We start from the raw sequence: 25,221 nt of genomic DNA, 5'->3' as shown, positions 1-25,221 counted from the left end.
GACATCAAAAACACAGTGATTCTTTGTTCTTTTAAACTGAACTGCAGCACAGGAAGGAAACTGCTCAAGGATGTCAGCATGACACCAAAGTTAATTATAAAACAGGAACAGAGTTCAATTGTTCTGATGGAAGATTCAGTGCATTTGGATTTTTCTCCACATTTGTTACGGACATAATTTACAATTATAGCCACCAATCTACGCACAATATCCCATAATAACAGAGCAACATTTATTTTGACATTTTTGAAAATTTATTGAATTTGAAAACCAAAAATCTCATGTACCTAAGTATGTAGACAATTTGCGATCACTCTCCGAATGAGCTCAGTTGCATCCTGTGTGCTTTGATCAACACTGAGGTTTCAAAAGGACTTTGTCCACCAGTCTACATAAGGTTCCCAACTTCATAGTGAATATGTGAGTGCAAACACCAATTCCAAGGAATCTCCATAGACCTCCAAGATCGTCTCAAATTGTCCAGAGGCAAAGATCTGGGGAAGGTTATAAAACAATTGTCAGAATAGGGGCTCCACTAAAGAAATGGCATATTACATTAAGACTAATGAGACCAAAATCAAACAATTAGGCCTGAATGCCAAGGAAAAGAATAGGTACTGCTCATCACCTGGCTAATACCTTTCTTATGGTGAGGCATGTTGGTGGGAGCATCATGCTATGGGGATGCTTCTCTGCAGCAGGGACTGGTAGACTGGTCTGGATTGAGGGATGGATGAACAGAGAAAAATACAGAAAGATCCTTGAAGAAAACCTAATCCAGAAAGCACAGAACTTCAGACAGGGATGAAGTTTAATCTATCAGCATGACAGCAACCTGAAGCATTTATCAGCCAAGACAATGCTGGAATGCTTCCAGGAAAGGTCTGTTAACTTCCTTGAGTGGCCCAGCCAAAGTATGGACATGAACACTGTGGGCAGATTTGAGGTTTGAAGTTCACAGACAGTCTCCATCGAATCTGGATGTAGAAGTATGTCAACAATACGTCTACAGAAATATGTCAACGACATGAAATCTATAAAACAACAAAATGTCTAAGTCAATGGGTCTGAATATTTTCATAAGGCCCTATAAACTGTATATTCCAAAACATGCAACATGGCAGCAATCCAATACTGCAATACTCATGGTGTGAGGATGGTTGACATCGGTAAAGATTTAGATTATTTTTTTAATGAAAAAAAACGCGATTCCGATAAGGTCAGGCAAAATCCTAGAGGAAACCCTGCTTCAGCCCATCTTACACCAGGCACAGGGAGCATAATTCACTGTAAGCCATATAATAATCAACAACACAATACATCTACACCAGAATTGCTGAGTGTTCAAGTTAAAGTTTTGACTTAAACCCAAAATATATGGAAAGGCTTGAAAATTACTTCCCAACACCTTGACAGAACCTATAGAAATGTAGAAAAAATAGACCCACACAAGAAGTTTTTATTGTTATTATTACCCTTATTATTTATGTATTTCTTTTGCCCTATATTTCAAGGTAAATTGACTGAAAAGACATTCTCATTTTCAACAATGACACATTCTCATTTTCAATTGGTTTGACCTCCTTGTTCAGGGACAGACTTTTCACCTTGCCAGCTTAGTCAACATGTGAGGGGGGGGGGGGGGGTCACCCTGGTTTTAGTTAGTTTTAATTCAGTGTTCAAAACCATTCTGTGAGCTAATTTGACCATTGGAAAAAGAGCTACTACATCAACTACAATGCAATGTTGTTTTGACTTCATTGAGCCCCCATGAAACATGTGTTCTGATATATCTGCAGTTGGTTCTTTCATTATACAATGTGTATGGTACTTTCGTGAATGATGCTGGCTCATGTCAGTGAAATGTTGTCCCCCACCAACCCCTAACCGGAATTAGACTTCTAATAATTCCAAACTTACTGTAACCTTGCCATCAGGAGGGTAGATTGGTGGCAAAGAACAGAGGACAACCTTTACCAATCCCCTTAGTGACAGGTGCCAAAACTCCCTTCATGGTGCAACAGAGTCCACAGAGGATTATTACACGAGTACACTTAATGAGGATTATTACATGAGTACCCTTAATGAGGATTATTAAATGAGTACACTTAATGAGGATTATTAAATGAGTACCCTTAATGAGGATTATTAAATGAGTACACTTAATGAGGATTATTAAATGAGTACCCTTAATGAGGATTATTAAATGAGTACCCTTAATGAGGATTATTAAATGAGTACACTTAATGAGGATTATTAAATGAGTACCCTTAATGAGGATTATTAAATGAGTACACTTAATGAGGATTATTAAATGAGTACCCTTAATGAGGATTATTAAATGAGTACACTTAATGAGGATTATTGTATTGAACATCACCAGTCCAACTTTTAGCAGTGATGAACAGGATGATCCATGTTGTTTTGTAAGCAAATGTCAAGCCTGATATATTCTTGAGCCCTGTTCTTGCCACATAATTTGACAGTATAATCATATTCCTGACCAATTGTGTAGCTCTGTCAAGTCTGCCGTGCAGAAGAAATGCCAGCCCACAAAGACCCACAAAATTGTCATTACTATGCACTATAGAAAATCAGAACCCTTTCAAGATAGGTCTGGTGATTCTGTTGTAAGCAGAGCAAGTGCGCCTCAATGTGTTAGTTTTGAACCCAACACAGACCTGTGCGCCACAACCAGTCAGAACTACAGTAGGGTTATATGCAAATAAGATTTCTGCCACTCCGAACCTTATGTCCACAGATAGTAGCAAAAGTTCAAATGTAGACAATGAGTTAAAAAAATTTCTGTTAAAGCCACAAAAATCCCCTGAATATTTTACTGCTAACATGTAAGGATCATGGGAGTTCTACATTCAAGAAAATATTATTTCTGAATCAAACATTTATGAACAGGTAGACAATCAACTAGCCAGAGCAATTAGCAAATTATAATTTTTATAAATGCAATGTAATGTAAAACATATGTATGTAGCATAACATCTTATTTGAGGTCTGCTGGCATGTTGTGATTATGTTTTAGATATCACCTACCTGTTTATACTGTCAACCATTGGTGGAAAGTAAAACTAATTGCTTTCCCTGTTTCTCTCTCGCACACCCACACACTGAACACACACCCGCACACAGTACGTACGTACACACAAATAATGTACACACATACAGTACTGAAAAGACTTGAATACACAAACTCAACATGGAAAAGACATAACTTTCAATTTACTGTTTCCAATAGTATTTAAAGAACTTCTTTAATCTTAATGTCACTTTACTTGTTCTTACAACATGTTTAAATGTTAAATCTTAGTTGTTTTAATGTTGACCATATCCAGGTCAGGGTGGAGGCCTCGGGAGGCAGATCAGCTGAGGCTTGTAGGGCCAGTTATTCCAGTCATTATCTTGGTGGAAGCCTTCTAATGCCTGCCAATAAATGCAAACAGTGGCCTTTCCTGTTTCACTCGCATAGCAAGTACACTGTACTCCAGAACACCTACGAAGGCCTCAAGAATCACAAACTCTGAAGGAATGTGTGAGCAGTTCTGACACAAGTATCACCAAACTATGCACTCAAACTTGTTACTATTACTTGGACAGCCCGTTAATAAAGGGGCACAGTTGAATCCTGCCTCTAATGTTTACAAGACTGAATTTAAACAATACAATTGCTCGTCTCCTCCTCTTCCCTTATGGATTAACACTGTAATAGGGTTGGCTAGTCCAGGGTGGATTAGGGTTGTGGGATAGAACTGCGAGTGTGTAATGCAAACATTCACTTAAAAAAAAAACTGCATATGGATTCTGGTCATTTATGCTTGTATTTACAGTACCAGTCAAAAGTCTGGACACACATTTGACTGATACTGCAGGTTAGTTCAAATAATATGAATTACTATAGGAGTGTTAAATTCAATTTGATATTTTCTGCACATTTTGATTTGGCCAGAGATGTTTATCAGTCAGGAAAAAAATCTGTCTGATTTATTTGAGGAGTAAGTCATGACTTTACATGCCCCAGATCTTACACCCATATTTCTCTCTTTCTTTCAAACTGGGATGAGTACATGGCTGGTGTAATTAAGATGAGTTAAGGTTAACATTTAGTGTGTACCAAACAGGTTCTGGCCATCATGGGTATAATAAAGACTACGGGAGTAACCTCTTGAGACACCATAATAAACCCCCGTACAACCTATTGTTCCCCTTACCTAAGACGTGACCAGACCAGGAAGTTGTTTTTGGTTAGGTCACATTGTAAAATCGCTGGGCCTAACACAGACATACAAATCAGTTACTGAATACCTTCTTTCTAATCCACTTTCTTATTTCCTAGTTGCCTGAGCTTTGCTAAGTTGTCGAAGTCCACTGCTGACTGAAGAGAAGGCGACCGTTTTCATCAGTCAGTCATCATGTATTTCTGTTAAGGACCTGAGGCATTGAATTACATTTGGTGCTAATTCCAAATGTGTTTTTCCAAATGTTTCACAAGGCTTAACAGTGGACTAGTGGCTTTATGTAAATGAACAAGACAATGAGTGTGACCACATTACATTTAATGTATTTTATCCAATCAAATGACACAGGCCTTGTCTGGTTTGAACATGTTTTGGCCAGGAGGGACAATATGGCAACCACATACAGAGTGGCCTGATTTCCAGGGACCCACTCGCACAAAGGCTGCATTGTTAACCATCAGCAGCAGAGCGACCAGCCCAGCAGATGGATCAACGGGATTGACTGTTGTTACGGTGTGGTATGTGTTGGAGGGACTGGACTGGTAAAACTGTCCTGGTCTCTAAGCTAGCTGCCCCTCCTCTAGTTTCACCGTGCTGGTTTGGTTACATCTGTCAGTGGCAAGACACAGTACAAGCCTACAGTACAAGGTAACATTTTATATATTGTATACGTTTCAGTTTGATAAAATAATTGAAAGGATATCTAAATACCAATTCCTTAACATTTGTGTATTGTAGCCTTTGGCTTACGTGCTACCATTCCCTGAAGACTGTCTAGGTGCATCATCTGACCAAGAGTGACTTTTTTGACGTCACTCAACACTGACAGACAAATATAAATCAGGTTTAAAGACATTAGGTTATAAATATAGCAACAATCATTTCCACACCCGAATATACTGTAGCAAGCAGTAGTGTCAACAAGACAACCCAAACCGACTAAGCCGTAAGTCAAAAGCTTATGTGACAGACTTGTTTCCAATGCAGATTCTGCCACTGTGTCTGCAAGGGGAGCTTACATCCAATTTTGAGAAGAATCCCTTTTGGAATTACATTTCCATGATCCCACCGATGAATCCTTCAAAAAACGACACATATTTAGCCAGTTACGGCTTTGGCTTGAAAAACAGGTAAAACCAGATTGGATTCATTGATTGTCTTAAATTTATACACACAAGAATCCTTGGCAGTCGGGTCGGGGTGTTTTCCGTGGTTTGACAGGTTCCTGTTCTGTGCCGAGGTTTTCCGGGTCACTTACGTCGGCATCGTAGGCAGCAGGCCCGACAGCGGCCCACGTCCTCCTCCGTGTCGTCCTTCACTGTATAGGAGGACTGGACTTGGTAGGCGGAGGCGTTTGAGGCGTCACCGTTACCCTCCCCATCCTTGGTACCCTCCGAGTGGCCTGGAGACGTCCCCCCAGGCCTGAAGGCGCCGTAGGGGTTGAGGGAGGAGTTGTGGTTGCTATAGGTACTGTCCAGGGCCATGGGGTTTATAATGACTGTGCTGTCTCCAGAAGTACGTAGCTTAGCCCGAGGGATGTTCACGTTTCCATAAGGGTTTTCCAGAGATACATTCATAACGGCTGGTTGTATAAGGCGAACGGGACAGGAATCAGTCAGATAGAGCCAGTGACTCAATCCTTGACAGGCTCTTTGGTTTGATGGGTTAGATCTTAAAACTGTTAAGGCTCTAGTTTGAATGAAAACGTTGGTGGCACTTTAAGTTTGGGTTTCCACTGATGACTTGGAAAATCCTTTCCAAGAATACTCCTGTAAAATAAATATGTATTCAATACAACTGTGTATGTATAGTTATAAAGAGAATCCCGAAACTTAGATCTGACATTAAATTCATGAAGAAATAATCACAATGTAATCACATCTCACTTTCCTGAATTTTCCTGATCCAAACCTCATTTTGGGATGTTCCTTAATTATGTCTTCCTCTATAAACTCCTCTTACTGCCAGCATGTTTCTATCCTATGCTCTTTCTAGTTCATTTTTGTTCGTAGTTCTTGTTGACACTGAAATATGCCCTTTATATCAATGACATCATCTTTCCAAAACAAAACTTACCTTCACAATGAGATAGCATAAATCCACCAATAACATGGACTGATTGTAATGTTTACCTTTTCAATTTGCGGAATTCCTCACCAGTCAAGCGATATATGATATCCCATGTGAAGTTCCCGGATCTTCAGACAACTCATACAATACAGTGAAAACTTGAATGGCTGTCCCTGGCAGGTCCGTCTAGGCCTGATCCCTCAGTGTGTCTTTATTGAAAACATGAGCTACTCCTGTAACAGTGCGTGTCTGAATGAGTTTGCCACAAACTCAGGTGAAAGGAGCTGTTGTTGGTGTTCCTGAGAACTAACTGGCCCAACCCCTACAAGAGTAGAGAAGCCGCCCGAAACCCAGAGAGGGCGTGGTGAAGACTGGCTGACTCTGGAATGTCATTCCTCTAGCTAGCTACTCTACATAAGTGCATATCAAAGCAACCACAATGTAGGACCCTATGTGTTCCTCTGTCCCTCCCTCACACAGTATCTATGAGGTACATCACCCTTTACAATAATTAACTTAAATGCAGGAATATTATGTAACTGGTCAATTACAGGGTTAACTATTAAAGCTACAATTACTCACATAGGCCTTGATGTCACAAAACCCTCCCATAAAGTCAATGATTTGTTTGTTCTTTTTATTTTTTTAATCATGCTTATTGTATTATAGACTTTGAGTTGCTTGAACTAGGTTGGAGAGAAAATTTGAAACTATTCACAGTCTTTGTACAGCATCAGTGAGTGTTTGTAAAATGAAAATACCCTAGAAATACTTTTCTACATGAATCTAATTTGGCCCTTTAAATATTCCTTTTTATTGTGTGGGCCTTAGGAAACATGTCCTAGTCTGGAGCCCATCCCCTAAACTATTGGTTAATAATAATCAGATAAGGTTGTGATGTCATGATCCGGCATAACATTTCCATCACACCTGAACAGGTGCAAATTCCTGGAATTCTTTTCAAACAGCTCTATCACAGAATGTTAAAATGTTTGCGTTTTAGAGCTTATTGTATGGGTAGCGAGAAGTATCATTCAACAAACACAAACTGTTTAAACTGCACTGCAACTTTAAACCAAGATGCAGTATTTCAGTCAAACATAGCTACCTGGATGCTGTTAAATATAGGTTTCCAGTGTTAAACATCAACCTGTAGCCATTTCCCATTTTGAAACAGAAGCTTTACATTTGCCTGAGTGTTTGCTCAGCAAACATTCTTCTTAGCAATGTTTGTTAAATGGATCAAAGAGAATGAGCTCATGCTCAATGACTAATACACAAGTTGTGCAAATGTAAGACCAGCATTTCAATGGCCTTGTTTCCATCTAGTGGTTTTCCCAGTCAACTCTTTTTGATGCTATTGAATATACAGTATATTTTACCGGGTAAGTTACTAATGAGTATGCCGACAAGGTTTTTCACCTTGTCAGTTCAGGGATTAGAAACAGCAACCTTTCATTTACTGGCCCAACCCCCTTGAACACTAGGCTACCCTGCCGCCCAACAAATGTATACTTTTTAATAAACCAACATATATTGAAAACTTTTTTTCCCCTTTTTCTTTCAGTATATAGCTCACATAGCTCCAGGCAACCTACTCTGATGAAAAGGTCACAAGAACAAGCTGTCCCATATCAAGTTTGAGCCCTGTGACCTGTCCCTTTTCCCATTGGACCGTGCACTAACCCTCTGACCAGTAGCATGCGGCTGTTAGAGATTTTATCTCACCTATGGGCAAAAGGACAGGTCACCTAGTAGTCAGAGACGTCAGGTGAGCATATTTCAAGGTGCTACATCACACTTAAAGTCAGGTATTTCTGCACCTTTTTATTATTAACATGAGGAAAGCAGGTTACACCCACTACCAAATATGAGCTTTTGGATATTTTGCCTTATTCTTGTTCTGGTGCTCCTATTAAAACCCTCCATCATGAATACCAAAGTGGCGGAGCATACCTTTAAAGACCAACTCAGATCCTACAATGACTCAAGTACACATTTTCTCTATCAGACAAACATACACACACCAAACTCATAAGAATACGCAAAAATTTATTAGACATTTTTTCTTGCTTTTCAAACTATTTTTGAGATTAAAATCTATGCAGTGTTGAATGAGTCACATGATTCAAGTATATTACAATGTGTGCAACAGGCAGGCGCCAGTTTGGTTTCTGTATGCAACACTTTGTGGAACGACAACGACGTAGCCCAGGGTTTTGGTGTTACCGACATCACCCCATTCAGTCTGTAACGCCATCTTCCTTTACCAAGTCAGACGAGGTCTCCCCTTACACAAAATAATAGCGCAGCAGAAGAAAGCCCCAGAAGGTCCACATTTGCAAAAAATATATAATAGAAAACAATAACCAAGAAAAAGTTTGCTTCTTTTGGCACTACTAGAACTTTGAAAGAGAAATACAGAAAACATTTTCAAATAGCTCCGCATTGTGTATCTGACAGTCATGCCTAGGGTGTCACCAGAACTGTAAATGTGTCATCCATCATAAGTCATTAATTAATGACAAAACTGGCAACAAAACCCAACAAACAAATTCCAATTCAAATGAACAGCAGAAGACAAAGGTACCAGTTGTACAATTGACATTCTCACCAGTGTACCTCCCACCAGTGCTGCACGCGGACATGTATTTGTTTCTGTAATGATGGTTAGAGAGCTGGTTACAACAGCGTAAAGTGTATGGCTCCATTCAGGGGAATACATCAGGCTTTAGTTCCTGGATGGGGTTAGATTAACACATGGCAACAGTATTCACCAATGAAATCACTGAAGTCATCACATTGTTATCATGTTACAATGTCTACTCTAAATGTGACACACCCTTAAGGGGTCTTTCAGGAAACCCAAGAGCACCGTGAGTGTAAGTAATGCTGGCATGCTGAATTGTAACACACTACACAACTAGAACTCCATTAGTAAACATTCACCTGGTTGGAACCCTTGCACGTAGGGAATCCTGTTGGGCATCATGTACATTGAAACAACTGCACTCATTGGCATCAGGCAGGCAAATAGAGCTACTACCTCTAATAAAAAAATTAAAAAAATGCTTGGCTGGGATGTCAGATGGTACATCATAAGCTTAGTACGACATGGTCGCACTCATTTGGGCACAACATGTCCATACTAATAAAATGCTAAACAACACCTAATCACCTAATTAAAACAACCCAGGCTCGTCTGACTGGAAGGAGTAGTGCTAGTCCATACCTCCACCAGAGGGCGGCCCCACAAAGTCATCCCCAAACTAAGCAACTTTTCTAGGGAGGGCCATAGAGGGACAGAACCAGCAGCACGGACGTAGAGAAAAATTGTGAGGAACAGAAGCAGAAGAGGAAGGCATTCAGTTTCAGAGTGAGAGATGGAAGAATTGAAGGAAAGGAACATGTATATGTTGTCTCTGGTACATTCTTTCTTGATGGTGTGTAATACTCTATTTTGGAGCGTAGGAAAGCCTGTCCACATGACAGTGGCTGTGCGGGACAGGAGTAACCTGTGTGTGTGTGTGTGTGTCTCACTAGGCTGGTCCTATATCTGTTTGTGATGTAGGCTATAGCCAACAGCCATAAGAGTTAGGCAACACAACACTAAAGATATGAGCAATCAGGCTAGTGTCTTGCTGCGTATAACATCAGAGGAATTCCTCATTGACGAGTATACCCCTGACAAAAGGCAATATGGGCAAAATGTATTAAAAAAAAAAGTTAATTACAAGCCATGTTACTCATATGGAATGTAAACGCATCTTAAATTGCAGTAAACTACTGATGTAATCTTGCTGGTCAACTGTCATCAATTGTCTAACTGGCAAAATAAGTAACCGGTTAATAGTCTTTGAAACGGGGTCACCCCCTTGGTGGTGATGCAAAACTGGTGGCTTGTGAGTCTGTACCGTGAGTCCATCAGCGTGTTGTGTGCTAGCCGTACATTTCAATCAACATTACAGTGCATGTACTGGACATCAGCCTATGGATGTGTCCTGTGTCAGTGTGTGAGTGTGCAAGTCAGCCTGTGCACTTCTGCGTGGGTCTGTACACACTTGTTAAAGTGTACATCCGTTTTTTTTCCATTTTAGTCCGTGTGCCCCCGGGAAGTTCCTCTCTAGACAGCCACATTGGCTCACATAGTCCCCAGAGGTTCCCCGAAGCGGATCTTCTGGCCGGCCTTCAGGTTGAAGGTGAAGTCCCGCGGAGCCTCAAAGAGCAGGACGATGGTGGAGCCCAGGTTGAACTCTCCCAGGTGCTCCCCTTTCCTCATGCTCACGCCCTCCTGGTTGTTGTTGGACAAGTAGCTGAAGTCATTGTATGACCCTTTGCTGTAACGTGGGGCGTTGGTGCGCAGCTCCTGGCAACAGAGACGACGTTTGAGTTTCATGAAACTGTTATGATAATGACCATAATGTAAGCAGGGGTTTACCCAAATGCCTCAGACCCAATCGGATTTCAAAATGATTTTGCAACCCCACAATGAAAAATATAAATGAAGTGATGCACGTTAGCTTTATTTTTATTTTTTTTCTGAACCTATGGCTGTCTGTCAAGTAGTTTTGTACAGATTTGTGATTACATTTTAAAACTTAAGGGAATATGTTCTGTAAAACATTAAGGAAGATAACCAGGATTATCCACGATTGGTTTGCAGCGTGAAACTTTTCAGAACTAAGAGGCTACATGAATTCTAATTTTAGAATTAAAGTTAAGTTCAGGGTTAGGTTGTGGGTCAGTTATATATGTGTTGTTTTACAGTTCAGTGTCCTTTCAGCCTTTCCTGTTTCAGGTGGATTACCATATGACTTTTTTTTAACCACTGAAGAGACCTTGTTACAGTCCCATAACTCCAGTATCCAGTGGGGGATGGATTGATGAGAGTAGTTGAATAAGCCCCATTAGATGATGAGTAGCAGCCGCTGAATGAGGTCATATCCTCCCGTTGTGTTGTTGACGGCCTGGCAGGGATCAGCTTGTAACGCTGGTCCAGCCACCCCATTGCTTTCCCCTCATCTTCCCATCTCATGTTTCTTGTTTTTTTCTCTCATTTTCTTTTCTCCTAGTCACCCCTCTTTTGTTCCATTGTTTCTCTCGCACTCACCGCCCTCTACCCAAACTCCCACATTGCCTAACTTTTCCTTTTGCCGTCCCTGATCACGTTTTTACAAATTACATTTCACTTTTAACCACGTCATCTATTGACCCACGTTTCGACAGGACAACACCACCTTGAGCCTTGGGTTTCATCAATGGTAGTCTACGGCTCCTATGGGACATAACATCCTATGGGTTTAAACACAGAGTGGAGAGATTCATTTGGGCCATCCAGTCTGTGTCATCAGCTTAATAAGCAACTGCCCTGACAAGTAGCAGAGAACCAAAAGGGAGTGAGAACCAGGGAGAAGAACTCCTTTTAAGTTAGCCTTATGTCACACGTACTTTCTACTGTTTTGTTCTAAAGTTTAAAGGGTACAGATTTTTATTTGTCAAACACCTTTTTGGTTACTGCATGATTCCATGTGTTATTTCATAGTTTTGATGTCATCACTAAGATTGTACAATGTTGAAAATGGTGAAACTAAAAAGAATTCCCTTGAATGAGTAGCTGTGCCCAAACGTTTGACTGGTACTGTACAGGCCCAGACAGGTGACCAGAATAGGCCCAGTCTTGTAAATATCTCCACTAAGTGGTCTGGGACTCTAACCTTGTCAAAGTAGATGCGTATGGAGCCCACGTTGGTGGCCCCAACAGCAGTGAGGGAGAAGAAGCCGTGCGCCCACTCTCCGCTCAGCACCACCCTCTCATTATGGCAGAATAGTTCTTTGATCCAGCGAGCCACGCCAGGGTTCACTGACATCAGAGAGCCTGAGAAGGACACAAAATGGAGCTGTAGGTAAATGCATAAGTGTATATACAAAACCTGAGGTACAAACACTGCAAGCTGCATTGTATTTATACATCCAAACATTTAGTGGCCAGTTTATTAGGTAAGGCATCTAGTACTGGGTCAGACCCGACTTCTCCTACAAAAAGGTCTGAATCCTCTGGGGCATGGATTCTACCAGGAGTCAGAAACATTCCACAGGGATGTGATCCATGCTGATGTGTTGTTGCAGCAGATAGGACATTCATGATGCAAACAGTCTGTTCCATTTAATCCAAAACCTCCTGAGGTCTCTGGAGTGTGCAGAACAGTCCAGTAAACTGAGCTCACGGTCATGTTTATGGAACTATTCTGAGACAACATATGACACTGCATTATGTTACATTATTCTGCTGGAAAATTCCATGTGATGAAGGATAAACTATTAGCATGAAAGGAAGCACATGGTCAGCAACAGTGTTCAGATTCTATGGTGATCAAACATTGCTCAATCGGTATCAAAATAAATCTTGTGCCAGGAAAGTATTCTCCACACCATTACACCATCCTGTATTGTTAACAACAGGCAGAATGAGTCAATGAACCACCAAATCCAGACATTTAACCCACTCTAACGTAAAATCCAACAGTAATTAAATGCCTCAATGCCATGCCTTACTGTAGGAGTGATCCATTTTCATAACAAGGTGGTGTACCTTAGAAATTGGCCACTGAGTGAATATAAAATATGATTTCGATGTTGACAAGGAAATATCTCAAATCTTGGGAGGGATCTTAGACCATTCCTACATACTGTCATTTGCTGAATGCATGGTCTGCAATTGTCTATGTTTTATGTTTATGCATCGGTCCAGAAATCATTGTGGTATGTAGTGTCTCCATTTCAAACAGTAGACAAACAAAACGACTGGACTACCAAACTCCCTCATCCGACATTTTCTGTACAAAACATGTTTCCCAGAATATTAGCATACGATATAGCTCATCTTTGAATGTCACTTTACAAAAACAGGTTCAACTCACAGTATTCAGGGACCTTGAGTAACTATATGAGCAAGACATGACTAAGGATACAGACCAGGAAAGTGTCGTCTGTGGGCCACCCTCCAGTCTGTGGGGGAGTGGAAGCAGTGGTAATCTCCTGGAGCCAGGTACACTACACAGTGGAACAGCTCATTGCCCTCTTTAGTCACCAGCAGGTCCTGAAATGAGCTGGGGTCATCTTTATCTGGGAAAACACACATGCACACATCGTTATGGTCAGAAGGCAGAATGTTTAAGACACGCCATACGAAACCAATCTGAAATTAGGCTTAGCTTCTGTCCAATACACTAAGGATTAGTTCTAATTCTGATAAGAAAATTATTGGGGGCAAGTTGGCCCAATTAAATCTAGAACATCAGTTATATTTACACATCCAACCATACAAATCTGTTTTTAGAAGGGTTTTAAACTCCTTTCCAGTGTGTCCCTCATCATCATTATACCTATAACAAATAATCACACACCTTCTTGCAAACATTGCACTCAATTTTGCCTAAGCAGTTTTCGGCTAGCAAGAGAGAGGGTCCATCTGTCCTTGAATACACAAACATTCAGATGAAATCAAAACAAGTGACCCAAGTTGAAGTCTAGTTCTGCATTGCTTAGAAGAGTCATTGTTTAGAAGCTGAAAAAACACTGGAGATAAGAATGGAAGGGAGCTTGTTTGCAGGACAACAGCATAGACATTTTTCAGATTTACCAAGATGCTCATTCCTGAATTAGCGTATTGCATATAATAAACGCGATACCTGGTAATAATCATCAAATCACCGCCTACATCAACTGCGACAAACGGGTGCTGGTTTAACAAAAGCGTATACGTAAACAAACAACAATCACAGCGCAAATGAAAATTGTCTAATCATAAACAACGATGCCTTTTTGAAAATCAATCCACAGAGGTGAACATGTTTTCTAAACCTGCATATTTAGCTGAATGACATTCATGTTAGCAGGCAATATTAACTAGGGACGTCGTACGTGTTTCTTCTCTGGAGTGCAGTGCAGTGATCTGCAGCAGCTCGCGGAATTAGAATGAAAGCAAGGTCTGTCTACACCAAGCACCATTAATTGGACGCCTGACTCGTTTAAACTGTGTAAAGACCATTTCGTCCACACAAAACCCGTAACTGATTTGCCACAATGTTACAATATTATTTCTTATTGATGGCTGTGCACTGTTACACTAATTATAGTAGTCAAGCGTCCCATATTTCACTGAAATAATTAACGTTCCTTTTCCGAAACGATCGTTTCCATGTGACCATTTAAGTCAGAAATATATTTTAAATAGCTTCATAATAAACACAGCTTTAAATGCATCTTGTCATTGATCAGCTCGTGTGTGCGATTTGATAGCAAGCGAACCATCCGGGGCAGATTTGTTAAATGTGTACATTAGCTAGTTTTTCTGTGAATATATTTTATTACAATTAAGTCCATCCATCCATCTTCTTCCGCTTATCCGGGGCCGGGTCGCGGGGGCAGCAGTCTAAGCAGAGATGCCCAGACTTCCCTCTCCCCAGACACTTCCTCTAGCTCTTCCGGGGGGACAACGAGGCGTTCCCAGGCCAGCCGGGAGACATAGTCCCTCCAGCGTGTCCTAGGTCTTCCCCGAGGTCTCCTCCCGGTGGGACGGGCCCGGAACACCTTCCCGGGAAAGCGTTCTGGAGGCATCCGGAACAGATGCCCAAGCCACCTCAGCTGACCTCTCGATGTGGAGGAGCAGCGGCTCTACTCTGAGCTCCTCCCGGGTGACCAAGCTTCTCACCCTATCTCTAAGGAATCGCCCAGCCACCCTGCGGAGAAAGCTCATTTCGGCCACCTGTATCCGGGATCTTGTCCTTTCGGTCATGACCCAAAGCTCATGACCATAGGTGAGAGTAGGTACGTAGATTGACTGGTAAATCTGATCCCCACCGCTTCACACTCGGCTGCAAACCGTCCCAGTGCATGCTGAAGGTCCTTGTTTGAAGGGACCAACATGACAACATCATCCGCAAAGAGCACAGACGAAATCGTGTGGTCTTCAAACCTGACACCCTCCGGCCCCTGGCTGCGCCTAGAAATTCTGTACATAAAAATTACGAACAGAACCGGCGACAAAGGGCAGCCCTGCCGGAGTCCAACATGCACTGGGAACAAGTCTGACTTACTGCCGGCAATGCGGACCAAGCTCCTGCTTCGGTCGTACAGGGACCTGACAGCCCTTAGCAAAGGACACAGGACCCCATATTCCCGAAGCACTCTCCACAGGATGCCGTGAGGGACACAGTCGAATGCCTTCTCTAAATCCACAAAACACATGTGGATTGGTTGGGCAAACTACCATGAACCCTCCAACACCCCGTAGAGGGTATAGAGCTGGTCCAGTGTTCCACGGCCCGGACAAAAACCACACTGTTCCTCCTGAATCCGAGGTTCTACAATTAAGTCTATTATTTGATATAACACAAGCAGCTAGCAGGCTCATTAGCATTTCATTCAAGCAGCACTTTAATGCTGTTTCCTTACAGTGCTTATTATAATGCTTTCAGACTTCAAGCCTATATACACAAGATTAGGCTAGCACCTTTGGTGTAAATAATTTACATCAATACTCATGAAATACACAAGGAGTCGGTAGGCCCCTAATAGATGTTATTCAACTCATTGGAATTATTGATCAGATTAGGAATCATTAATCCTCATACATTAGCAATCCAAAATAAAATGGTCAGATATAATAAACGCAAATATGACTCAATTATTGATTTCTAAAGGGCATTTGCAATGTAATAGAAAAGGTATGCCTACTCATTTTAAGTCGGGCAAAAACTGAGAAATTATGTAAGGGATTTGTGTTAATTAAGCCGGATAAGCGGGTACTGGCCTCCAGCCTTTCTGCACCAAAACCGATCGGAAAAACTAATTGGTCAACTATGACAATGCGCTGATTCGCTCTGAAATACAGACTTAATGTTTTTGCCACAAATTGCACTTTTACTTGAGATCCAAACCTATGAAGGTAAAACAGCGACAAATGTATTTGTATAAAATGTTTCACACTTGTAAAAAAGACTAGCAAATCTGGAATTACTTTTGTAGTTGGAAAAAGGTTCCATGGGCGAGTGTCTGCAGGTTTGGGGTTTTCCTATAAATTGGTTCCCAGATCAGACCTAAGCAACCAGGTGAGGGCAGAAACTAACCAATTATTGACCTAATTAATTAATAACGTACAAGGTTAGAGCAAAAACCTGCAGACACTCTGACCTCCATGGAACCAGTTTGACACCTCTAGTGTATAATGTCTCTCGATTATCCTACACAGATATAATTCTGATATTTTGCAAGGTGTTTTTCAAAAACAGTCGGCAGCTGCTGCACATTCACTACGCAAAAAATTAAACATGACAAATAAAAACAGCCTTCTCCCTGGTCCCTTAACGTCCACGCTCTACGAGATAAGCTAAATTAAAACAGACAACGTTCCAGATGCCAATTTGATTACTGATGCAATTTTTATGCTTTATTCGACAGAGACAGGAAAACATTTTGCTGAAAGAGTGGTAGGTCCAATTCAAACCTATGTGGCATCCATTTAGGTGCACCAGAGAACTCATAGCTACAGGCTTTAAGTTACTTTGTTCAATATGGATTGTTGGTAAAGAATAACGTCACTAGCTCCTTGGTTTGATCGTAGGCTATGCATGGTTTTGAGACCCCACCCACAGACAAAAACATAACCTGAAGCCTTGGCCTATAGCTAATGTATTTTTATTTTACTTTCATTTTAGTTTGGGCTTTTTTTCTTCCCCTTGATTGCTTGTGAATTAGAACCAGCAACCTTTCGTTTATTGGCCCAGTAGGCAACTCTGCTACGCCAGGGTACTTCTTTAGGACTACCCCTACTTTAGGCCTACAGAAAAATAAAAAAGTTGTATTTCTATTGGGGTGTGAAAGCGGTCAATTCTCAGCAAGCAATCATTGATCAACTTCGCACATTCTCTTGTCCGGTCAATGACATAGCAGCTTTATGTTATTGCCAGGCCCAATTACAAATTAAACTTAACTCAAATAAAAATAATGTGTGTATATTTCTTTATATAACCTAAATTCCATTCCCCTTTGAATGTCGAACTGGAATTGGGCATTAGACCCCATGAGACCAGGAGGGGGAAAGAGTAGAGGTACTCACTTGATGGTTTGACAGTATTGTTGATGGCCTCAGCCCAGGTATGAGGTCCAAGAAAGGTCTCCAGAGAGTAGGTGACCCCTTTGACTTGTTCCACCTCACAGTTCCGCACACGCCCAAAGTGCAAGATCTTCCCATCTGCTGGGCTGATCTGAAACACATATCCTTAGCTAGGGATTGCTATGTATATGACAGCCTGATTTCAGAGATCTCTCTGATCAAATACAGAACCAGAAGACTAGTTTAAATTCACATAGACTGATCACACATACAAATTGTACATGGAGAGTTCACACGTACTTGTGAACAAGCGTGCAGGCACATGCACACACTTACCACACAGTGTGAGTCACAAACAGGCCGAACAGCCGGTTTGAGTTTTCGTCTAAAGAACTCTCCCAGATTTCTGTAATGAATTAAGTCTTCCACAGCCGCCTCCTGCATGTTGACACCAAACGTCCATATGTAGAGACTGTACACTGGTTTTCTCAGCCAGGTCGGCAGCTCCACTTGGTTCAGTCGACCCCATGCCCGAGACAGCAGCCGCGTGGGGATGGACTTGTACAGAGCAACCTAGGGTAACGAGGAATATGAGGTTGGGTTGGATTCAAGTACAGCCAGGTGCCTTGGTTTCACATCCACTGCGCCCTGGCATCTCCTCTAGCCTGGTCACAGATCTATTTTCGTGGCCTGGCTAACTCCGATACTCATTGTAACATCAAATGACAAAAGTCCCTGGCAAGATCAGAAAAACTGATGCAGTAGTGCTAGAACCTAGAAGAAAAGATAAATAAAGGCAAGTTGATATAATGACTCTGAAAAATAATAAAATAGTCACCCTCATAACACAGTCAATTGCATCAAGGCGATATGCAGGAATGGTAGCTGACAAGTGGTTGACAGTATTTTAAGGCGCCTAAATAGATCGGGTTTTCTACACACCTTAAATTGTGGTTTTGTTTGTTTTTTTACAGGTGCATTGTATAAGCCAAAACTAAAACTGGTAGAACTAGCAGAACCCTGTACATTTGGAAATTAAAATTGTAGACAGCTGTAAAGTAATGAACTCACAAATGTACAGGCAAGCATACTTCACTCACAAACAAATGACCACATTTTAACAGTAGTCTGTGTATTAGCAGCAGCACTGAAAACTCAACAAAACTCATGAAAACTACAGAGCAACAAATTCAATACTATTTTTGTGATCGGTTGAGGATCTGTCTGTCACTTGACTTGTCTGCATTATAGTAGTGACTCACTCCAAGACAAGATGTCAAGAGAATTCTGGTGTGCAATGAAGTGACGGGTGACAAAGCGATCCGATGACCTGACCTCACCTAGCACCTGGAAGCAGTCAGGTCTGTTTAGACTTCTACCCCCAGAGACCTCCAGATGATTTGCCACTTAATTTGCTGTTGCTGCTTCAAGCAGGAATTGCCTAGCCCAGCATAATGAATGGCTTCTGCCTAGCTAAGTGGATTAGTCAGTTTCTGGACCAGCAGAGACACTTCCAACCAAATGCACATGGACCATTCACCTCCCAGAAAACCTTCCCCCCATTGTGTCTTGCAATATATACATTGGGGAGAACAAGTATTTGATACACTGCTGACTTTGCAGGTTTTCCTACTTACAAAGCATGTAGAAGTCTGTAATTTTTATCAAAAAATCCAGAAAATCACAATGTATGATTTTTTTATAATTAATTTGCATTTTATTGCATGACATAAGTATTTGATCATCTACCAACCAGTAAGAATTCCAGCTCTCACAGACCTGTTAGTATTTCTTTAAGAAGCCTGTTCTCCACACTTTACTTGTATTAACTGCACCTGTTTGAACTCATTACCTGTATAAAAGACACCTGTCCACACATTCAATCAAACAGACTCCAACCTCTCCACAATGGCCAAGACCAGAGAGCTGTGTAAGGACATCAGGGATAAAATTGTAGACCTGCACACAGCTCGGATCGGCCACAGGACAATAGGCAAGCAGCTTGGTGAGAAGGCAAAAACTGTTGGCGCAATTATTAGAAAATGGAAGAAGTTCTTCCTTGGTCAGATCTCACCATGTGGGGCATCAATGATCATGAGGAAGGTGAGGGATCAGCCCAGAACTACACGGCAGGACCTGGTCAATGACCTGAAGAGAGCTGGGACCACAGTCTCAAATAAAACCATTAGTAACACACTACACTGTCATGGATTAAAATCCTGCAGCGCACGCAAGGTCCCCCTGCTCAAGCCAGCGCATGTTCAGGCCCGTCTGAAGTTTGCCAATGACCATCTGGATGATCCAGATGAGGAATGGGAGAAGGTCATGTGGTCTGATGAGACAAAAAGAGCTTTTTGGTCTAAACTCCATTCGCCGTGTTTGGAGGAAGAAGGATGAATACAACCCTAACAGCATCCCAACCGTGAAGCATGGAGGTGGAAACATCATTCTTTGGGGATGCTTTTCTGCAAAGGGGAAAGGACGACTGCACCGTTTTGAGGGGAGGATGGATGGGGCCATGTATTGCGAGATCTTGGCCAACAACCTCCTTCCCTCAGTAAGAGCATTGAAAATGGGTCGTGGCTGGGTCTTCCAGCATGACAACGACCCGAAACAACTATGGAGTGGCTCCGTAAGAAGCATCAAGGTCCTGGAGTGGCCTAGCCATCTTTGGAGGGAGCTGAAAGTCCGTATTGCCCAAAGAAACCTGAAGGATCTGGAGAAGGTCTGTATGGAGGAGTGGGCCAAAATCCCTGCTGCAGTGTGCAAACCTGGTGAAGAACTACAGGATCTCTAATTGCAAACAAAGGTTTCTGTATCAAATATTAAGTTCTACTTATCTGATGTATCAAATACGTATGTAATAAAATGCAAATGAATTACTTAAAAATCATACAATGTGATTTTTGGGACTTTTGTTTTAGCTTCCATCACTCATAGTTGAAGAGTACCTATGATAAAAATGACAGATTTCTACATGCTTTGTAAGTGGGAAAACCTGCAAAATCGGCAGTGTATCAAATACTTGTTCTCCCCACTGTAGTGGGGTAGTTACTACAGTTGATTACTGAAGGACCATTGAAAGAATTGAAGGAATTTTATTTAGTGTAGCACCAGCTATCTTTTCTTGAATTTCACTTCGGTGGTAAAAAAAAATAAAATACCCAACTAAAACAAAAGTAAATACATATTTCTTGAGTAATGACTGATTTATTCTGACAGTGAAATGTAGCTGCTAAGTAACAAGCTGGGATTAAAATGAAAAAGCTGCAAAGCTTTAATGTTAAAGAACAAATACTTTGCTCAATAGGGAACCTCTGAAATATCTAATCCCTCCTGTTAAGAACAATTTGAAATCAAGTATTTCAAGTGTACTAAAATGCCATTTCCAATGCTGTACTATTAGGAATACTACAGAATACAACAATAAAGTATTCAACGCACTGAAGTACATTTAATATTTTAATACTATATAATCAGCAAATTTAAATTAAAATAGAATGCCTTTAATACCTAGATAGAAATAAAGGAAGAGGGTGAAGAAAAGCCTGGAGATCCAGAGTATGAACACAAAAAACAAACACTGGGAAAATACACTGATCTATTTTATTTGAGTTGCAACATTTGGAATCATGAGGATAGAAATAGAACCATAGATTATACTGCCTGAATTATTAGATGGTCACGATTGAGCCAAATTCTAATCTCCATTATATAGAATGTATACATCTGAAAATATCTGCAATGTTGCACACTAGCCAGAATTCAAGCCATCAGTGCTGCCTGCGGAGTCTGGATCCACCCACAGAACTAACAGGCAGATAACTCCTGTGGCTCTAGAGATAAATCACTGATCTCATCCAAATTGCAGAAAATGGGATTAGCAGAGGATGGGGGGCAGACATGCTCCATATACACAAATAGGTATTCCCTTTAAATAATGGTTCAGGGGAGGTGGAATAGATCAGCATTTCATTAACTTTAAATGCTTATTGGTGGACAGTAAGCAAGGAACGGTGTCTATTAAATAAGCTAAATGCACTCAGTCATCCCTTGACCTTGACAACATGAGTAAGCAGAGCAGGATGACAAAATAAAGCGTTCCTCTGTTATTATGGAGCCCACACAATGGGCCTTTGATAGGTTGTTGGGTACAGTGGGACGGCAGATCTGTAGGTCCATATGGGTCCAGCCATCTGTGGAGGTGGATGCACAGCACACATCAGTGCCTCTCAAACTGAGCACCTTTAGTCGAGAGAACCTGGGGCCATGACGCAAGGCAAATGAACCATGTTAGGTAGAGACCAGAATGGGGGGGGGGGGGTCGTTGAGATTATGGACGGGGTTTAAATTCGAGCTTCTGCAAGTGTTCAAGATGTGCTTTACCTTTACGGGAGGAAATCTCCCACTCCACTCGTGTAATAACAGTTGGTACCTCTGGTTGCTGAGATTTATATTCATATGTACACACAATCTCACACACACAGGTACACAAGCGGTGAGAGACATGCTGTAGTGGCTGGAAGCAGGTACTTACCCTGCTTGTTGGTCTCCAGCCAACCTTGGCCAGGGGCTTGAGTGCACCGAAGGTCAGGAAGTAGTAAAGGAAGCTGAGCGGCCATGAGCGCAGCCTCAAGGCGGGCCGGGACATGCAGCTCAACTGGCCAAGACGTCGCCGCAAGGCCAACTGAGGGAACTGCAACCTATGCAACCATACAAAATCCTGGGTTGGCACAGGTATGGCCGTGTACGTACGCAGTACACACACACACACCAATACAAACACTGAGATAAATGAACAGACTCATCAACGCACATTTGTGTTGTATGGGACACAACATAAAGGGCCAACACAAAGACCTGAGTGAACATCGGCATAGTGGGGAGAAACAAAATGACAGCACAACAGTGCACAAACTGCTTACACACACACACACACACACACACACACACACACACACACACACACACACACACACACACACACACACACACACACACACACACACACACACACACACACACACACACACACACACACACACACCTTACTTTATACTGTTCAAACAGTGCATACTTGTCAGATTCAGGCTACTGAACGCTAACAGATTCAGACACCACTAACTTCTTAAAACTTTCCTTGGCCAAAAGTTTCCTATAACAAAATATATCCCTTACCACTGCTACTAAACATCTTTGGTAAAGGTAGCAAACTCAAGAGATTAGAAATAATTATTTTTTATTGAAATAGTGTCCTTCGAACTTTGCTTTTGGCAAAGAATCCTCCAATTGCAGCAATTACAGCCTTGCAAACCGTTGTCATTCTAGCTGTCAGTTTGTTGAGGTGATCTGAAGAGATTTCACCCCATGCTTCCTGAAGCACCTCCCACAAGTTGGATTGGTTTGATGGGCACTTCTTACGTACCATACGGTCAAATGGCTGGGTTGAGATCCAGTGACTGTGCTGGCCACTCCATTATAGATTGAATACCTGCAGACTGCTTCTTCCCTAAATATTTCTTGCATAGTTTGGAGCTGTGCTTTGGGTCATGGTCCTGTTGTACGAGGAAATTGGTTCCAATCAAGCGCCGTCTACAGGGTATGACATGGCGTTGCAAAATGGACTGAAAGCTTTTCTTCTTCAAGTTCCATTTTACCCTGTTCAAATCTCCCACTTTACCACCACCAAAGCCCCACCAGACCAAGACATTGACTCCATCTGTCAATCATTGTGGAGGCAATCACTCCTCCAGCATATTTTCCTCTCACAAATGTTCTCCTTTGTGATCCGAACACCTCAAACTCAGTCATCTGTCCGTAACACTTTTTTCCAATCTTCCTCTGTCCAGTGTCTGTGTTCTTTGGCCTATCTTAATCTTTTCTTTTTATTAGCCAGACTGGTGTTTTGCTATTTAAAGAGGCTGCCAGTTGAGGACCTGTAGAGTATTTGTTCCTGAAACTAGACACTAATGTATTTGTCCTCTTGCTCAGTTGTGCAATGAGGCCTCCCACCCCTCATTCTATTCTGGTTAAGGACAGTTTTTGCTGTTCTGTGAAGGGAGTAGTACACAGCGTTGTTTATTGGCAATTTCTCATACTGAATAGCCTTCATTTCTCAGAACAAGAATAGACTGATGAGTTTCAGAATAAGTTTTGTTTCTGGCCATTCTGAGCCTGTAATCCAAACCACAATGGCTTTTAGCTGTGCTAACAATTTCAAAGGGATTTTCTAATGATCTTTATGAAACGATAAACTTGGATTAGCAAACACAATGTGCCATTGGAACACAGGGCTGATGGTTGCTGATAATGGGCCTATGTATGCCTACATAGTTATTCCATTAGAATCAGCTGTTCCCAGCTACAATAGTTATTTATAACACTAACAATGTCTACACTGTATTTCTGATCAATTTGTTGTTGTTATTTTAATGGACACTTTTTTCTTCAAAAACAAAGGAATTTCTACCAGACTCCAAACATTTGAACAGTAGTGTACATATTTGCACATTTCCCTTAGGCTATGAATTCAGAGCACGATTTTGATGACAAAAGGTAAAACACACTGGATTATTTTTTTTTTTAAACCATTTATCATTTACACATGACTAAGCCTAGCTGCACAGTAAAACCACCTATTAAACTGGGCATCAGTGGCTATGTAGTAGCCCAGACTGTGTATAGTAGAAACACCTAGGCAGCAGAGGACTACACAGAGAAAGACAATGTTACATCAACACAGAACACTTAAAGCATACATTGTGTAAAACTCCTGCCCTTTTCTCACCAGGACATGGTGAGAAAAAAAAAAAACACTGGAATCATGCAAGGCCAGTAAATTAACAGCAGTCTCTCTCTATTGTGTAAAGAAAGCATATGAAAGTATTTATTACAATATTCTATGGATTTTTTTGGAGTTAAGATATTTTTTTAACAGTACCCCATTGGTAACTGGCTACTATATTCACTCTTGAAAGTTTCCTTTTGTAAATTTTATTCCTAAAGATAAATGACAGTGTGTGGGGGGTTTGTCAGTATATGATCGGCAATACAAAGGTTTACCTGAGGAGCTGAATACTTAGTTGTGCTTAGTCCACATTAGCCTTTTAGTGTCATGGGATGTGGGTCATATTTGGCCCTGAAAGTGATGAGCTAGCACTAACTGGCTTGAAAAGAAAGGGTGTTATAATACAGGATAGCTGTATAGCCTCTTTGGGGTTATCTATAGACCTAAACAGAAACTGTCCACTCTAATCAAGATAAGACACCTGTGAGGCCAAGCCACGGATGGTTTAGACACAGACACCCTAACAGACATTATGTCAGTCAGCAACATCTGCCACTGGCTTGTACAGAGCCGCTGCCCACTAGGTGACCTGTAGGATAAACCCAATGACAACAATGGAGTAAGAATAGAACAGTTGACCTCAACAATCTGTCACACACACACACAAACACACACACACACTAAATGACATAGGTCCACGCCAGAGTCTTTCTGCAGTGTTGTCATTAATAATCCTTGTGACATGATAGAGCCATTTTGCCTTAGCGTTGAATCAAATCAGCTGAATGGTGCTTTGCAGGCTGGTGTTGATTCCGCCTTTGTGAAACTGCAGCCACTGCTGACTGATGGTCCACAGCACAGCCATTCACAGACACAACAGTGCCCATATTGTTTCATCTGAGGATGGCCTTAACAAGCAGATCACTGTGGGGTTCAGAGGGTCCAAACACAGGCAGAGGCGCAGGCCAGAGACGGGGAAGGCGCAGGCCAGAGACGGGGAA

At 41.5% G+C, this 25,221-nt stretch overlaps 1 protein-coding gene and 1 long non-coding RNA gene across 8 annotated transcripts in view; both read right to left on the bottom strand.

The window, feature by feature from the left end:
- Nucleotides 1-4,549: 4,549 nt before the first annotated feature.
- On the bottom strand, nt 4,550-6,625 carry LOC109616563. Its single transcript, XR_002197757.3, has 2 exons — nt 6,383-6,625; nt 4,550-6,019 (listed from the first exon to the last, which is right to left on the bottom strand). It is a non-coding gene; the product is annotated as an uncharacterized LOC109616563 (long non-coding RNA).
- Nucleotides 6,626-8,354: 1,729 nt separating this feature from the next.
- The window catches only part of pisd (phosphatidylserine decarboxylase), a 32,060-nt gene continuing 15,193 nt past the window's right edge, over nt 8,355-25,221 (bottom strand). For 6 of the 7 annotated variants that reach the window (XM_010878023.3, XM_020053411.3, XM_010878020.5 and 3 more), the window contains 6 exons: nt 21,971-22,136; nt 17,770-18,006; nt 17,437-17,584; nt 13,293-13,442; nt 12,035-12,195; nt 8,355-10,686 (listed from right to left, as the gene is read on the bottom strand). In XM_010878023.3, coding sequence (XP_010876325.1) covers nt 10,462-10,686; nt 12,035-12,195; nt 13,293-13,442; nt 17,437-17,584; nt 17,770-18,006; nt 21,971-22,136 — 1,087 coding nt within the window. In that variant the 3' untranslated portion in view covers nt 8,355-10,461. The remainder of the gene's footprint in view (nt 10,687-12,034; nt 12,196-13,292; nt 13,443-17,436; nt 17,585-17,769; nt 18,007-21,970; nt 22,137-25,221) is intronic. The other variant, XM_010878021.3, reaches the window with a different exon arrangement.

Source organism: Esox lucius, chromosome 14, assembly GCF_011004845.1.
Source record: "Esox lucius isolate fEsoLuc1 chromosome 14, fEsoLuc1.pri, whole genome shotgun sequence".
NCBI classification, from domain to species: Eukaryota; Metazoa; Chordata; class Actinopteri; order Esociformes; family Esocidae; genus Esox; species Esox lucius.
Note: the sequence above shows the minus strand (reverse complement) of the source record. Positions and strands in the feature narration are given on the sequence as shown.